Raw genomic sequence first — 16,081 nt, forward strand, 5'->3', positions numbered from 1 at the left:
GGTACAAGGACAACCATGTACTGCAGTGCAGATTCCTTATCGATAATGATGCCATCACCCCACAAGAACAGAACAATGCCTCATAAGGTAAGTCCCTTATTCAAGTGCCAAGATTTCGTAGTTGATAAGGTAAGCGATAACTCCGCACTAAGAAAAAAAAAATCCCACCAGCAAAAACCAATTCTTGTTTCATCCAATTAAAGCTCGGCCTCATCTGCTTTTTGCTGTAGCTCAAGGCGCCAGGCGTTTCTAACACTGGTACGACTGCTGCGGGCAAACGACTTTTTTTTTTATCCCTTAACTTTTTCTTCCATCTACCAATCTCCATCATCCAATTTTAACCAAGTCAATCACTCCAACCCACCCCCGTTTGTCGATTCGATAAATACCACCGGTAGTAGGAAGTATCAAGGATCATTTTACTTGATATCCTAGTTTAATAGGCATTATGGAGGACTCTTCGTTGAAGGTTGGTTAATCCAACAACCCGACCTGTATCGCCGACAGGATATCGCGTGCACTTGAAGAATGATAACCGACACCTTAATACGTAGGAGCGTCTCCTCAATTCACAAAAGTCCTTTGATGGACTCTTGTCTTTAATACCTGCCAGAATGTATTATGGAGAAGACACGACCGTAAGTCGCACTCCGTAACATCTCACTTAACTCATTCCACATTACTTACTATTGCGCAGGACCAATGGAAACGGAAGAAGCAGACCAAAGCTGAGGCCGCTGCTGCCCGACGTAATAAGCTCGACCCCGACAGCGCGCTAAACCGAAGTGTCAAAGAAGTTATGGACGAGCAGGCATTGAAAAAGCGGAAGCGCGATCAGATGCAAGATGGGGATGAAGAAGATTGGTCTGATATTGAAGGTGTTGAGACTGAGAAGCCTGGTGAAGGGTTAAAGAAGAAGGCGGTACAGGATGCCAAGAAACAGAAGAAGTTGAACGAGGAGCAACTCGAGCTAAGTGAAAAAGAACGGCGATCGCAAGAGAAGAAAGCTGCGCGAAAGGAACGAAAGGCAGAACGACAACAGCTACGAGAAGAGGAAGCGGCCTTCCAGAGACAAACTATCAAGGGTGTCAACAAGATCAAGTTGGGGTCTAGAGAAACGAAGACCAGCTCAGCGCCAAATGGTGATATCAAATCCGCCGACGCTAGCACCGAGACTGACGATGAGCAGCCAGAGGCGGAAGAAGAAGTTGATGCCTCGGACGTCAAACCCCTTGATGTTTCTGGTCTCGCTGACGCTACCGAAGAACAAAATTCGGTTTCTGCCCCCTCCCCCCCTCCATCGGAACCCCAATCCCCCATCTTCGACACCAACGGTACGCCTGCCGACTCAACCGGCCAAGCTCCAAGTACAACAACGTCTGTATCATCCTCCGCCCCTGCTGAAAAGCCAAAGCACATCAAGATCCCCCCTGATACCGCCGCTCTTCGTGCTCGCCTCGCGGCAAGGATACAAGCACTCCGCGATGCGCGAAAAGCCGATATCGATGGAAAGCCCATACGTACGCGTCAGGAGCTGATCGAGGCGCGACGCCAAAAGCAAGCAGAACGAAAAGCACACAAGAAAGAATTACGGCAAAAGGCTAAAGTAGAAGAAGACCTTAAGCGTGAAGAGGCTTTGGCATCTGCCCGCAACTCTCCAGGCAGCATTCTCAGCCCGGCCATCGATCTCGAGAACAACAACTTCTCCTTTGGCCGAATTGGATTTGGCGATGGCTCTCAATTATCCCATGACCTCTCACATGTTCTCAGTAGCGGCAAGAAGAAGGGCCCATCGGATCCCAAGACAGCCCTCGAAAAGCTAGAGAACCAGAAGAAGCGGCTGCAAGAGATGAATGAAGAAAAGCGAAAGGACGTCGAAGACAAGGAGCTTTGGCTTACTGCGAGGAGACGTGCGGAAGGCGAGAAGATCAAGGACGACGAAAAGTTACTCAAGAAGGCTGTCAAACGTAAGGAGACGACAAAGAAGAAGAGCGAAAAGGAATGGTCAGCCAGGAAAGATGGTGTCGCTAAGGCAATGAAGGATCGACAAAAGAAACGAGAGGAGAACATCAGGAAACGACGTGAGGAGAAGCTCGCGGGTAAGAGTGGCAAGAAGAAGGGGGCTAAAAAGCCTAAGAGTAGAGCAGGGTTTGAGGGTTCGTTTATAGGCGGCGGGAAGAAGAAATAAATTACTACGTGATCGGTCTATGCTTGAACAGGGCTTACCGTTTTACCCCTCTACTTGAGGTCTTTTGCATCATGTATATAATGTGCTTTGGGCAGACCAGCAGTTGGCGTATCTGAGTTATCCAAACATTCCAACAACCCTGTGGCCTTGATGTCCCTATTTTCTAAACCACTGGGAAGCTTATCGCAGTTGACTTGAGAATGTGAGCTGGTGAGAATTTAAATTTGTTGACATGAAGAAATATGAACTTGAGACCGGACCGTTGATTTAGCTCGAACCTCTTTGTTGTGGGTGTCTTAGTGGTTAATCGGCGAATCCGGACGTCGACCTCAAGTTCTAATACTCTCCAATATTGTGTTTTTGGCCTTATAGAGACAATTTCTTCAAATTCAAAATCCAAGCGCGTTTTCCTTCTAAGATACAAACTAGAGATTTTTATAGAAGTAACCACCGGGATATCCAGAGGAATGCATTTAATGAGGGTTCGGCGTAAGTAGTGTTTAAGTAGATTTGAAGATTTCCTCAAAATAGGGGTAGGCAGACACACTACCTTCCAACACGATAACAAGGTCGTACGAAATTACTAGTAGCTGTATTACGACCGGGCAAGTAACAACCTGTACATATATTTCTATTTCATAAATAAATGCATTAAGCCGTATGCAAAACGTATCAGTTTTATTCCTACTTCTTGATACTGATATGGTGAACGTGGGCGGCTCTGGCCCGGCTTAGGAATTTGTTATGACGCCATATTGTTGTTGCTCTTTAACATAACTGAAGGTGGTACATATTTTTGCAAGGATGGTTGATCTATACATAGGTAGCTACCTAAGCCAATTCTTTATGTAGACATAATATGATCATGAGTCAGGTAGGTAGTGCTTCCGGAGACTTCATCAACGTGAACTGATGGCTTGAAATACGCGCCACCATTGATAGATTTGCCGTCTTGGTCGTAATACTACCAATCATATTCATGGAAACCACTCTTTAAGCAATATCGGTATTGCTATACTTCCAATACGTTAATTCTCTTATACTATTGACAAAATGCTACGATTATGGGGATGGAATATCAAAATTGATAACTGTGGTAACTGGTGGGAAATGGTCCAATAATGATTTTCGTTATATATAGAAGCGGATATCTTGAGACTCCCGAATATTTATCCCAATGAGAATGTTTTTAGCATATATTCCGTCGGACTGTCTCATTCAAAATTCGGTGCCTTCAAGTACCCGTCGGCATCTTGGTGGTGCCCGTACTGTATGTCTTCCATCTACTTTGACATATGCGGAACCGATGACAGGTTCGAGTCATACATAGTCTTTGTTAAGCTTGATCAACTACTAAGTTGATCGTGATATGCGTGATCATTGGCCAATCGCAGTGAATGTACCTTTTATTGTCCTTTGTTGTATTTCACCGGAAGGTATCCGGTGAGCTCTCTAATCATCTCTAATAGGGTCGCAATTTAACACTCGTTTTAGGATTCGACGGTCTGGAAGCCGTGGAAGTTCTATAAGGTCTTTGTTGAATCGATCTAAAGGGTATCACGGGTAATGTTATAGCGCTATTGTTGGATTTCCGGAGGCAAGTCTAGAGCTTCATAGCCATGATGTTGGATTCGGTTAACTAACTTATGTTTACTTCTGCCCTCTTAATTTGAATCATCCCTTCCGACTTCATGAATCATTCAAGTTCGAAATACGCACGATCCAAAGATTGAACATCATGGACAGGAGAAGTCTACCTCATATAAGTGGGACGGGACTAGCCATATATATTGTAACCATTATATTGGCTCTGATCTCATCTATCATTGTATTTTTTAGAATACGCATCCAATGCTCTGAAATATCGTTCGGGTGGGATGATGGTCTGATGTTAACCGCGCTGGTTAGTATTCTTGTATTTTAAAGATCCAGCATATTACTTTATCTTATTAACAAGATACCTGTTGTAGATGATATATATTGTTAATATTGGACTTGCTTGTAGAAGCATAGAGTACGGCACCAGCGCCCCTGGTGTGGATATTCCTATATCCATGCAGGTCGAGTCTGGCAAATACATGACCATCTGGGCACTACTATACGGCTTATGCCTTGTCATCGTCAAGACTTCTATCTGCTTGACCATATTTCGGCTGAGAAAGCCCACGAGATACACCCGCTTTGCGATCTATATCCTCCTCCTAGCGATCCTTGCATCGTTTCTCGTTGGCTTTATAGGTCTCTTAACTCAATGTACCCCCGTTGAAGCTATCTGGGACAAGAGACTCATGGTTGACGGCGGGGCAACATGCAAAGATAGAGATTCCATGCTAACCATCTTGTTTACTAATGCGGTTATAACGATCATGTCTGATGTGGCATGTACTGTTTTACCAGCAGCTATGATGTGGAACACTGAACTCAAGTTAAAAAAACTACTAATCGGTTTGCTTCTATCATTCGGATTGCTTGCTGCTGTCTGCACGGTAATCCGCGTGTCTGATACTCAACAACTTACAGGCGACAGTATATATTGTGAGTTGCATGATAACCCCTACCTACATACAGCTCGGTTACTGTGCAGTTCTAATGTGTCATAACATATAGTTTGGACCATGAAGACTGTGTTGTGGTCGAACATCGAAACGGCTATTGGTATCATCGCAGGGTCAATGCCAGTGTTGCAGAAGATTGTTCTGAGCCAGCCTAAGATACGAGAGACTATCACATCATCCAAAGCTCCCGGCTCGACGCTCCCCCATAGCGCAACTATAAAGTCTCAAAGTAACGAAAAAGACTTCAGTAATCCGTTCGATGCCGGCGGCAATATAACAACAGTGTGCGCGAGTCGTCGATCTCGCGATTGGGACCGTACGGACGGGATATTTAACTTCCCCTTTATTCGTGCCGAGTATACTTACGAAGTTACGCGATCAGATTTCTCTACTGATATACCAGAAATGGAAGTATGAAACACCATAGTAAAACGTCGGACAAGGTCAGGTCAGTGTGTATATTGACAAGTAAATAATAAATATATATGAGAAGTTATTGTTCCACATTATCTTAATGGGAGGATCGCGAACGAAGATTCAATTCCAGGAGAGATAGAATCATGCTGAAATGACCGGTCTCGTGGGTTGTTTGTGCTCTTCTGAAGTTCAATTTATTATATCTGATGTGATTAAATAGCGTTACCAATCCCATTTTCCATTATTTCGTACTAATATCCACGTTTCCTATCTTATGGTAATTCGAATACGTCGATGTATCGCTAGGATCGCCAAGCCATTCGTATTCGACAATCTTGACGTCGCTATCCTTCTCGCCTACCAGGCAATATATCCTCCGAGCGTGACTGGCAACAATTGTCCCGCGGTCTTTGCAATCTGATAGATCGCTAACTTCTTGATCCACCGTAGTCCAATTATCTCCTTTATAATATGTCAATTGGACTCCATCATTGGTAGTGGGGTCCATGGTCAAAACCTGGAAGCCCAGCGGCTCTAGCCAGTTGGTGCTCGTCTCGTTGAAGCCTGTCGAGAAGGCAGCAATCGCGGTTGCAGGTCCTATATCCCGTCCTAGGTAATGCCCTACGTACCGACCATCGCCATTTACGATCTGAGATAGCGCACTGGTAATAGAACGGTAGAAAATATTCATGCTCCTGTGCCCGTCTACTGTCGCAGCGGCTACGTGTGCCTGGACGAGAGACGCGTTCTCGGCGGGTGCTGATATGTCAACTTGAATGACATTCGTGCTACTAGCCCATCCACTGGTGTCATTTTGATAGCTAGCTTCCCTTATTCCATCAGACGTTTGCCAGTAGAGGTATGTGTATTGGTTGCATAAATCGCATTGCTTTCCGTACGAGACGAGAGCCGATCCGGCGGTAGAAATGTAACTATTTCCGGCTTTCGAATCTACCCAATTTGCAGTTGGGATGGTCGACTGCGTCGAGATACCCTTGTCATTATTGTATGTCAGAGCCTTAATTGTAGCTAAACCACCGCTGTCAGGGAGTTGCCAGTATATGTGTATATCGCGTCTCTGGAGTAAGTATCAGCAATTTAGTTGGCTCAATATTTACACCATGTTTGATTCCTCACCGTATTGTCGTACGCGAACACGTCAAGTGATAAAGAGGTTCCATTCCTAACGCTATCCAAACCCAGATTATTCGTCTTGCCATCGACTATCGGTGATACCACCCAGCTTTTATGCGACGAGTTCCATGCTGATAAGTAAATGGCCTTATTATTTAATTGGTAAGCCACTAGATAGTTATCATTTCCGAACTCGTCTGTGAAATTGGCGGTCGCGAGGTTAGTGTTAGCGAACAAAGCGGTCTCGTCGTTCTGCGAACTCGCCGGATCCTGACTATTGCTTGAGTCTGAATCGGAATTACTATCCCTTCTTGTTACAACACCAGCAACAACTCCTGCCACAATTGCTACAATAGCAATCACAGCTCCGATAACAACGGCCCAGAAAATTTTTCGCTTCATTCCACATATCCTAGGTTCTGGTGCATCTGGCGCATCTAGCGCTTTCTCTGTTCCAGGTATGAAAACCGGTTCCGGAAGGGTGCGATCTATAACTCCTTTAGGGGCATCGCCAGCAACGCCAACGACCTCGGGATAATTGAAATGTTCGGTTGCATTGTGATTGACTTCCGGAAACTGTCCGGCGTGGGTCGTCTCGGCATATTGATTTCGAGTATGCGCTTCGGTGTCCAGCTCTAACGTGCTATATTCGTAGTTATCCCTCGGAGAACTCATGATTTGTTGGATAAGCGGACAGACTGATCTGTCGGTGCCGTACAAAATACATTGACCATGTGACGTTGAATCGCGACTGATCAAAGGGAAAAGGAGGAGAGGAGAAGGTAGGATCCATGATGAAACTAGTAAATAGTATAAGTAAGTGGCTTGTCAGCCCTGTTGAGCACGGTCTTAACCTTGACGCCTCTTCCGCGAATAGAAGGTCGGGGAGATTACGGTCTGACCCTGTATACGTTCCAAATAAGGCAACAATCCTCGTGTGGATAGGAATTCCGCATTAGTGACATATCAGCTTCTGGGCGGTGCTGAGACTACTGGGGTTCTGGATACGCCAAGGATGATTTACTAGGCCGTAGTCGAACTAGCCAAACATTTTAATAGGCCGATACCAAGGGAAGGATTTTCAGGCTAGGAGATTTAATAATGCGTAGGGAAAAAGAATTAGGCACAATACACGTAATAATAGTGTGATATTATTTGCTTTAAGAGCACCAAGCCCCCCCAGAGCGCTTATTAGAGATCGGCAGTACCCTATCAACGATGGAATATGAAACTATTTTGTGGCTGGAGTGCTGCTATGAACACAGTCAGCTTTCTGGGGGTGAACTTGAGAACGGTCTAGATGACATGTTAATAGATACCGTGGTGATATTATGAAAATTGTATAATAATATGGGTTACCTTCTTATATAACACTAAATGGTCTTAGCACTGAGTTAAAGACTCAACCTTTTGACTCTATTCTTTAAACATGACTTGGTTATATCCTACTTTAACCAATAACATTATAAATTTAGTAACTTAGGTAGCTACACAACACTCAGACTAGGTAGGTAACTAGGCTGAAATAATACTTAAACTTTCGCCTAGAAAACCTGTGCGGTGGCACTGGTAACTGCGCCGCGAAGATACAACCAATTACGATTCAGTCGCATTCCTTATTGGGAAAGCTCAAATAACCTTAATTAGTGGTTCGGATCGATTTACATTTATACTAAGAGTATACAAGAGGTGCGTATGTTGGTAGTTAGTGGAGATCAGATATTAACCTTTGCGAGTTATAATCCGCATAACTACCTGTGTTTAAGTAATAATTTGTTTATAGTACACGAAGTATAAGAATAGACTATAAGAGACTCGCATCACGAAACGTCCACCTTAATGTCAACCCCGGCATTAGACTCGCTCACAACCGTGACTTTGATACCCCAACCTGGAATAGTATATGAACTTGTCCCTGCCAGGGATAGTGGTGCATCGTTCAACTTATCGCCTGCGCAACCACTCGACCCAGGGGTTGTATCTAACACTCGAACAGGACCTTCTCCTGTTGCTGTCGTTGTCGAGACCGTGTAAAGTAGTACGCCGGTTGAACAAGATGCAGAGTCGAGGCTGCTAGCTGACCGTAATTCTGCCACCAGTACGTCCGTGCCGCTGTGTTTAATGACCACGGCTTTAGAGCCTCCTGGTTTCTCTAATGGAGTCAATGTATGTGTCGTTGAGCCCGTTTCCGCGACGCAGTCAATTTGTTCATCGGATAACCATCCCAGCCGCCACTTATCCCACGCAAAATAATCAGGACTCGGCCCACTATACGGGTTTAATCTTAGTTATAGGTACTGCTTTGATTATATTTGCTCATGTTCGACTCGACTCTTACCTAATAAGTCCCATTAAATCCCATCCTCCTATGAACAAACCAGTTGCGCTTCCGTTGAAGGGGTAGTAATCAGGCAAACACATCGTGTGACCCGTCTCATGGTTCAAGACAAGATACTTCCAAGTTTTATATGCGTCTAAGCCGAATGTTACCGACTTCTTGGCAACATATGTCCCGGCGCGTGTCTCGACGTCGCCCATGAATGTAGGCGAGAAAGAGATGGCGGCGGCGTTAGATGTTGGGACGATGTACAGCACATCAGTGGATGGGATGATCTTTCCATACGCATCTAACGCATCTTGTATGTACTTTTGATGCAGTTCGTAACTGAGGCCGCGCTGCCATCCGTAAGAATCTGCCTTGGCAGGCATCCGATAGAAACGCGACGTATCGGCAGTGACATTTAGTGTGAGCGCTCCGTATGACGACGTGGCATACCATTCCGCCGCTGCCGGTAAGAAGAAGTCGTACAGGCTCTGAGGGGTTTCGATAGCGGCTTGATCATCAAAATCGACGAATATCATGAATGCGCTCAAGGTACCAGTGCTAGGAGCGCAGTTCAGCTCGTATCCGAATCCCGCACTAAGGTAAACATCGCTATTGGCTGCCAATTTACACGCCGATATATCTGTTCTAGGGTGAGGGCGAGCATCTTTTGCCGAAACAAACGGTAATATCCATGCTATTATCGTATACCGTGTTGCTATCCTTAGCGTAGTTTCGAACAGCCGAATAGCATTAACCATTGTACCTTATATATAGTATTCTAATCCTTTGCTTATGAAAATTAAGAACTATATGGTTTGAATGAGCTGGGTGCTGTTTAATATAAACCAATTCGTTATCTACAGTCGTCGATACGACTGTCACCTCCCCAGTATGGAATATGCGGGGGGACACTGGTTTGAGTATAGCTCTTTGGTTCCATGCCTGCAAGTCTTATCTAAAGACATAGGTATATATCTCAAGCGTAAAGTACTTTATGGAAGCGGTTGATAGCTCCCCTGTTCCCTCGGTCGACATTTAGCCGAGTCATTTTCCTATTTAATACAATTTAGGGTAAAATATATGATAGGCCAGTCTGCTTAGAATAGAACTAAATGGTTCATAAGTGTCTTAAACTTTTTAAATAATAGAGATATGGATAGGGGTTTCCTATGGCCTTAGCCTATAATATACATACCTTCTAAGTATTCTTCTAAAGTTTCATGAGTTATCTTGAATTAATACCCGACTTTTACCTATTATCAATTCACACTTATTACGCAATTATCTACATATTCATATCCTAGGTAGTTATAAAATCAAAAGTTGGTTGAAGAGGATTTTGTTATATTTTCTCTACACCTTCTTGCTGAGAGGTACCTATTTAAGATCTATTGGCAATGCTTATTTCGCCCTGTACTGAGCATCTTAGAGTAGCTCTGGCGTTTGTTTCGTGCCTCAGCGACCAGACTTGATAATATCCGCAGCCATTTCCGCAACTCCATACACCGCTGCCTGCGTACCTGCGTGAGGTACTATAGGGATAACACTGGCATCACAGACGCGTAGGTTAGAACAACCGTAAACACGTAATTCGGGACTAACAACACCACCCATATCGCGCGGCATCATGGAGCAAGTACCAGTAAAGTGGATAGCTCCCACAGCGGTGTCACGAGCGTATCTGCGCGCATTATCCAGATCATCAAGTGAGAAAGCCGGGTTGCGTTTACCATCTGGCTTGATGTGCTTGGCTAGTGGCTCTGTAGAGACCAAAGACTCTATTAACCGTAGATGGTGTGCTAGAACCTCCAGATCCAGAGGATGCGTAAGGTACTTAGGATCAGTAACGGGAGATGTCGAACTGGATGCGGATTCGATATGGACTGAGCCCCGCGAGAGTGGATGATCGAGGAGCAGAGCGATCGTGAAATACTTTTCTCCGTCCTGGGATTGAGGTATGGATGTCCTTGATCCATCAGGATTGGTTCTACCAAAGCCGTGTATGGAAAGATAAGTGCAAGAGGCCTGTGTTTGTGAAAGTAGCACAGAGCGCACGAATGATCCGTGCTTTTTTGTAAAAGCCTCTGGTACCTTGCCTGTATGAGTCTCCGAGCCTAGCGTCTCCAGGATTTTCGAAACAGCTTGTGCTCCGCTTTCAGTTTTGATGTCAGGGAACGGAAGATATGCGGCGTGATTAGGACCACTTCTAGACAAAGGCCCAGTGTGGTTAGAGTAGGCTTCGATAGCTGCTTGAAGGGCATCTGGGTCTCCCTGTACAAGCTTGTCCACTGTCTCGAAGCCCTCTTCGTCTAGAACCTGAAAGTTAACGTAACACATGGGATGATTTTGTAGGTTTTCGCCAACGCATGGGTTGTTGATAACAACGTTGATGCCAAGTGACTCTAGTAAGGCTTTATCGCCCACGCCTGAAAGTTCGAGTAGCTTGGGCGAATTGATAGCTCCAGCCGTAACCAATATTTCCTTGCGCGCGGTCACGTTCTCTGATTTCCCTCCTTTATTATACTGAATTCCAGTTGCGATTACTCTGTCACCTTTATCGAAAAGAATCTTTTCTACTAAGGTACTGGACCACAGAGTTAAGTTCGGCCGATTTACTGCTGGCTCAAAGTATGCGTTCCCAGAAAAGCTCCTTTGCTTCGTAGAACTGCATATGGAATCAGGAATCGTAACACCACCATATATCTGGTCGGAAAAGGGATAATTGGCCGTCGGGAATCCCAGCGCACTTAGAGTGTCTCTCCAAACTTGTGGCCATCCATTATCTTCATCAGGAAATGCTAATTGAAGCGGGCCATCCCCCTTTATCTCTTTAGACGGAAGAACCGCACTATATGCTCTCTTTAGAGCTTTGGAGAAGTTCGACCATTCCCATCCTGGGTTGCCCAAGTCCGCCCATGAATTAACATCTGTTTTAGACGTCTCGATGAACATAAGGCCATTTAGAGCACTTGACCCGCCAACAAGGCGTCCTTGAGGAAAGTTGATTTCACGACCGCCAAGTCCCTCCTTATTTGAAAGGTGAGATAGTATACCGAAAGATGCATGGGTTTAGCTACATACCTGAGGGGCTGTCTTGAAGTTCCACGATGTTCCGGAGCCAATCAATTTTGACCACATAGAAGGAATTTTCACTCTGGGGTCGTCCCTTATATCCTCACCAGCCTCAATCACAAGCACACTGGTGTTAGGATCCTCAGAAAGACGTGCAGCGAGGACAAGGCCAGCTAGGCCTCCCCCAACAATAATATAGTCGTAGCTGCTGGAAGCCATTGGATGTATAATGCTAGTATGATCGTGGTTTTTCTGGACGAAGGGGGTAAGGCAGTACTAAGGGTGAAAGCGTTGAATATTTATGTTGAATTTGAAATGACAACAGCTCGGCAGGGATTAAGAAGTATAATTCTGGGTCGGAGGTTCCGGAGCCAAAGCAAAAGCAAAGAACCTCGGGTATGTAGTAGAAGCCGTGTAGCCAACCACTATTGCAGAATATGATTACTTTATCACCAAGTGGAGCAAAAAGCATAGAGATAACTTCGTTGTTTTCCAAGGAACTCTAAACCCGACTATAGAAGCTTGGGCTATACACACCGAAGGTATCCTATGTCCTGGAGGTTTCATATATAGCCCTATCATTATATTTACTCGTTACTAAGACTTTAGCTTAAGTTGATTAGACTTCGTTGAAGAAAATCGGTTAACTTATACTAACATATCCCCCGACGTAGGTAGATACTAAACCTGTTGATACATTTGAACTACTTAGAATAAGAGAAGTGAAGTTTATAATAAGATGCATATCAGTAACTTTATCGAGGGATATACGTATGAAGTAAATTGTCTATCAAAACACTCATAGCTTGCTTTATTGGGTATTTTGCTCTTTTTTCCAATTGGGAGCCAATAAGAGTACGGTGTAGTATAAAAGTATAGAAGTGCCAAAGGCTTGGACTATATATCTTCGTGATTGGAAATTTGTATACAAATGCTCGTAAGTGAACGATTTCGTATGAGGTTTATGCGTACCCAGATACCTAAGGCTTACTCATTATAGGGGCTTACAATATGATAGATATATAGACTCAAGTTAGGCATATGGAAAAGAAATTAATTAATTGCTTCGAATTGACAAGGTACTAATAAATCCAGCTTTACTTAATATTGAATAAAGTTTATTAAGGCTATACGGCCAGGTTCTTCCAGTGGATGCTTACTCTATGATGCTAATAATAAGGCAATCATTTACGGCGATTTCTGATCCCTTAATTGCCAATTCAATTAACCAACTAGTCTATTAACATGAATATCTAAATGAATCCCCCTTTACCAATTACACTATGCTAGATTCGGAGTATGCGATGGTACTAAGAATGATAAATGTTAAGAATAGAAAAATATATATGTATGTGATACTGTAAATATGTACCTCCTTATTTCAAAACCTATAACTGACACATCTCCGCTTAGTTTTATTGCCCATTTTTAGGCTCGTTCTCGGCAGGCTGGTCGTTCACGGGAGCCTCTGGGACGTCCTCTGCAGGTTTCGTCTCCGGCTGCTTTAAGGAAAGCCAATCCATAAAAATGGGCCCAATGATAGACAGAGCGCTAACAGCAACAGCGACGTAAAATGTTTGGGTGAGAGCATCGTTGTACGCTTCTAAGACGGCAGGCAATTGCTCAGGCGAAACAGTATCCCTCAGTGCGGTGGCACCGCCCCTAATAACAGAAGTAGAATCGACTTCGGGGGCTCGGATAACCAGATTCTTGATTAGCTGATTCTGGAAGACGTTCTGAGCCACAGCTAGGAAGATCGAGGAAGACAGCGACTGCGTGAAGGTTAAAATTGAGATAGCCATAGGCATATCAGCCATAGGGACGGCAACCTGGGCAACGAGCATGACGTTCTGAGCACCCAGACCTGCACCAGCCGCAACTATTATCTGGTACCCAAACCAATATCCGATGGTAGAATCAACCTTGAGAGTACTGAGAAGGCCAGCTCCAACCGCAGTGATGGCCGAAGAAGCAATGAGTAGCGGTGTATACAAGCCCAACACCGTAGCAAGACCTCCACCAATGATGGAAAAGACAACGAGACCAAGGATGCTGGGTAAGTTATCAATGCCGGATTGAGTAGCCGAGACCCCCTTAACCGCCTGAAACCAGATCGGAAGGTAGTAGGAAAAGACGAAGAGAGCGGCGCCCATGCACACACCATACCACACAGCGCCGATGATGTTCTTGTTCTTTAGGACTCGCAAGGGAACGGTGGCTCGGTCCTTCTGCCAGAGTTCGACGATCCAGAAGATGATAGCAAGAACACCAAATACAACAAATAACGCGATAATTCGACCGTCGCTCCAAGAATATGTCGCACCACCCCATTGCAAGGCGAGTAGAAGGCAGATGACAGAAGGGATCAGGAAGAAGCTGCCGGGAAGATCAAACTGCTTAACCTGTTCCTTGAAGGGTAAACCGGGCTGCGCCGGTGGTTTGTCTGGTAAAAAGAGAATGAGGAATAGAATGGTAAGACCGCCAAGAGGAAGGTTAATGTAGAAACACCACCGCCACGTTACATGGTCGGTAAAAGCACCTCCCAAACTACCGTCAAAGTTAGAATACGTGAAAAAAGCTTTTAGAAAGAGTATAGTTGCTTACATAGGACCAGCCACGCTGGCGATACCGTGCATGCTCGACAAGAGACCGGTGTAAATGGGTCGCAATCTCAGGGGTACATTAGTTGCCAAAATAATGATAGCCCCCGCGAAGATCCCGGCAGCGCCTAAACCAGAGACAGTTCGCCCAACAATCAGGACAGCTGAAGACGGAGAAACGGCAGCGATGAGGGAACCAATCTCGAAAACGAAGACGCCCACCAAAAACACCCATTTCACGGAGTACATGACGTAGAATTTGCCGAACATCAACTGCAGTGCGCAGACAGCGAAGAGGTACGAACTTCCATACCAAGCAACATCATCTAGGGAGTTGAAATCGTTGGTGATTCGGGGGATGGCGGTGGCGAGAATGGTACCATCCTAAGGAGAAAGTTAGGAGACTACGGCGTAAAACACATACGCATTTTTAGAGATAGTTGATGACTTACCAAGGACACGACGAGCATGGCCATGCAAAGGGCTATTAACAGGAGGACCAATTTCCAGAAGGCAGGATACTGCTGGTCAGAATCGGCGGCAGCAGCATCGACGGTGGGTTCGCTGTTTTCCACTTCTTGCTTTTCAACATCCTGCACTTGTTGAGGGCGCGATTGCACGGGGGCTTCTTGGTCTTGGCTGTTCATTTTTTCTTCTAGAATTGCGGAATTGTTGGCGGTGGAATGTACCGACACCGCGGTAGCGGCAGAAGAAGCGGGCGTATCGTCTGGAGGTCGCATCGCGGGCAGTGATGTTAGTAAAAGCAAGAGAGTGTGAAGTAGCCAAATTTCTACATGTCAGCTTGGTGTGTGATAGATTTCAAAAAAAAAAAAGAAATCAGAATTATAACTTTGGGCGGCTTCGACTTTAAGAATAACTACCTCCTATCTCATACGGAATCCACTACGACTACGGGCTACGGGACCCTTTACGGGATCCCCCTTACGGCATCACTTACGGCGTAGTGAGTCATGCCGGGGGATTTAAGAAGATCATCTTAAACACACGGGGCTGTGCGCCGTTCTCTTGTTGGAGGTCGATACGGCCATAAAATGAAAGATTTTGAAATTTTGATGGCACGTCTTTGTCGCGAAAACCCGATTGGCCAATAGAAAGTCTCCTTACTAAATTTACCCAAACTTACCCTGAAAAGTTTACGGCCCGTGCCGCTAACCTGCAGCTGGTGCTCTCCTAATTTAAGCATATTTACAGAATATTTCTAGGGGTACCTTGAATACCTACCTAAGGTACCTAGGTAAGTATTGAATTAAGGACCCTGCCGAGATTTACGGCATATAGATCCACGATACACCCCGACAAATTCATTTGAGATTTATTATATTGTACGTAATTCGTAGGTATATATTGGCTCTGTTGCTTAATGCCAGTCGTTCTTGGCCATCACTAGTGCGTAGTATAGCCAAGCAGCCCCGGCCCCCGGAGGCCGAGGGTACCGGCAGACGGCGTTTGCGTAGTAAGTAACGTAACATAATAAAAAACTCTAGACGTATTCATTATAGAAGTAGTCGGACTACTCTTATTTGTCGTAAGGGGGCAACATATCAACCTAGATGAAGACTCCAATAATTAAATATATTATAGACTACACTAGGTAGGAAAATAGTAATTACGAGGTTGTAGAGTATAACCTTATCAACGCCACACTGCGTGTTCCCGAATGATAAGTGACATGATATTTAGAGCCAATGGTATGAAGAATATGATGCTGCGAGTTTTAAATCCCGAGTGCCCGATAACTACTTAGGAGAGAAAATCACCACGAATTATT

At 44.8% G+C, this 16,081-nt stretch overlaps 5 protein-coding genes across 5 annotated transcripts; 1 reads left to right on the forward strand and 4 right to left on the reverse strand.

Annotated features, from left to right (window-relative positions):
* Positions 1 to 448: 448 nt before the first annotated feature.
* On the forward strand, positions 449 to 2,188 carry GL218_08494 (Ribosomal RNA-processing protein 14; the record flags this gene model as incomplete). The annotated part of the gene is made up of 3 exons (XM_033585298.1): positions 449 to 469; positions 555 to 638; positions 698 to 2,188. 3 exons carry the CDS (start codon positions 449 to 451, stop codon positions 2,186 to 2,188), a joined length of 1,596 nt encoding a protein of 531 aa, XP_033440438.1.
* Positions 2,189 to 5,401: 3,213 nt separating this feature from the next.
* GL218_08495 (uncharacterized protein) lies at positions 5,402 to 6,969 on the reverse strand (the record flags this gene model as incomplete). The annotated part of the gene is made up of 2 exons (XM_033585299.1): positions 5,402 to 6,238; positions 6,298 to 6,969. 2 exons carry the CDS (start codon positions 6,967 to 6,969, stop codon positions 5,402 to 5,404), a joined length of 1,509 nt encoding a protein of 502 aa, XP_033440514.1.
* A 1,145-nt stretch (positions 6,970 to 8,114) lies between these two features.
* GL218_08496 (uncharacterized protein) lies at positions 8,115 to 9,378 on the reverse strand (the record flags this gene model as incomplete). Its single annotated transcript, XM_033585300.1, has 2 exons — positions 8,115 to 8,562; positions 8,633 to 9,378. The coding sequence occupies 2 exons, from the start codon at positions 9,376 to 9,378 to the stop codon at positions 8,115 to 8,117; spliced, it is 1,194 nt and encodes a 397-aa protein (XP_033440513.1).
* A 697-nt stretch (positions 9,379 to 10,075) lies between these two features.
* Positions 10,076 to 11,911, reverse strand: GL218_08497 (L-sorbose 1-dehydrogenase; the record flags this gene model as incomplete). The annotated part of the gene is made up of 2 exons (XM_033585301.1): positions 10,076 to 11,647; positions 11,702 to 11,911. The coding sequence occupies 2 exons, from the start codon at positions 11,909 to 11,911 to the stop codon at positions 10,076 to 10,078; spliced, it is 1,782 nt and encodes a 593-aa protein (XP_033440512.1).
* Positions 11,912 to 13,107: 1,196 nt separating this feature from the next.
* Positions 13,108 to 15,032, reverse strand: GL218_08498 (putative HC-toxin efflux carrier TOXA; the record flags this gene model as incomplete). The annotated part of the gene is made up of 3 exons (XM_033585302.1): positions 13,108 to 14,239; positions 14,297 to 14,676; positions 14,745 to 15,032. The coding sequence occupies 3 exons, from the start codon at positions 15,030 to 15,032 to the stop codon at positions 13,108 to 13,110; spliced, it is 1,800 nt and encodes a 599-aa protein (XP_033440511.1).
* Positions 15,033 to 16,081: the final 1,049 nt, after the last annotated feature.

Source organism: Daldinia childiae (assembly GCF_008694065.1).
Source record: "Daldinia childiae strain JS-1345 chromosome Unknown Scaffold13, whole genome shotgun sequence".
NCBI lineage: Eukaryota > Fungi > Ascomycota > Sordariomycetes > Xylariales > Hypoxylaceae > Daldinia > Daldinia childiae.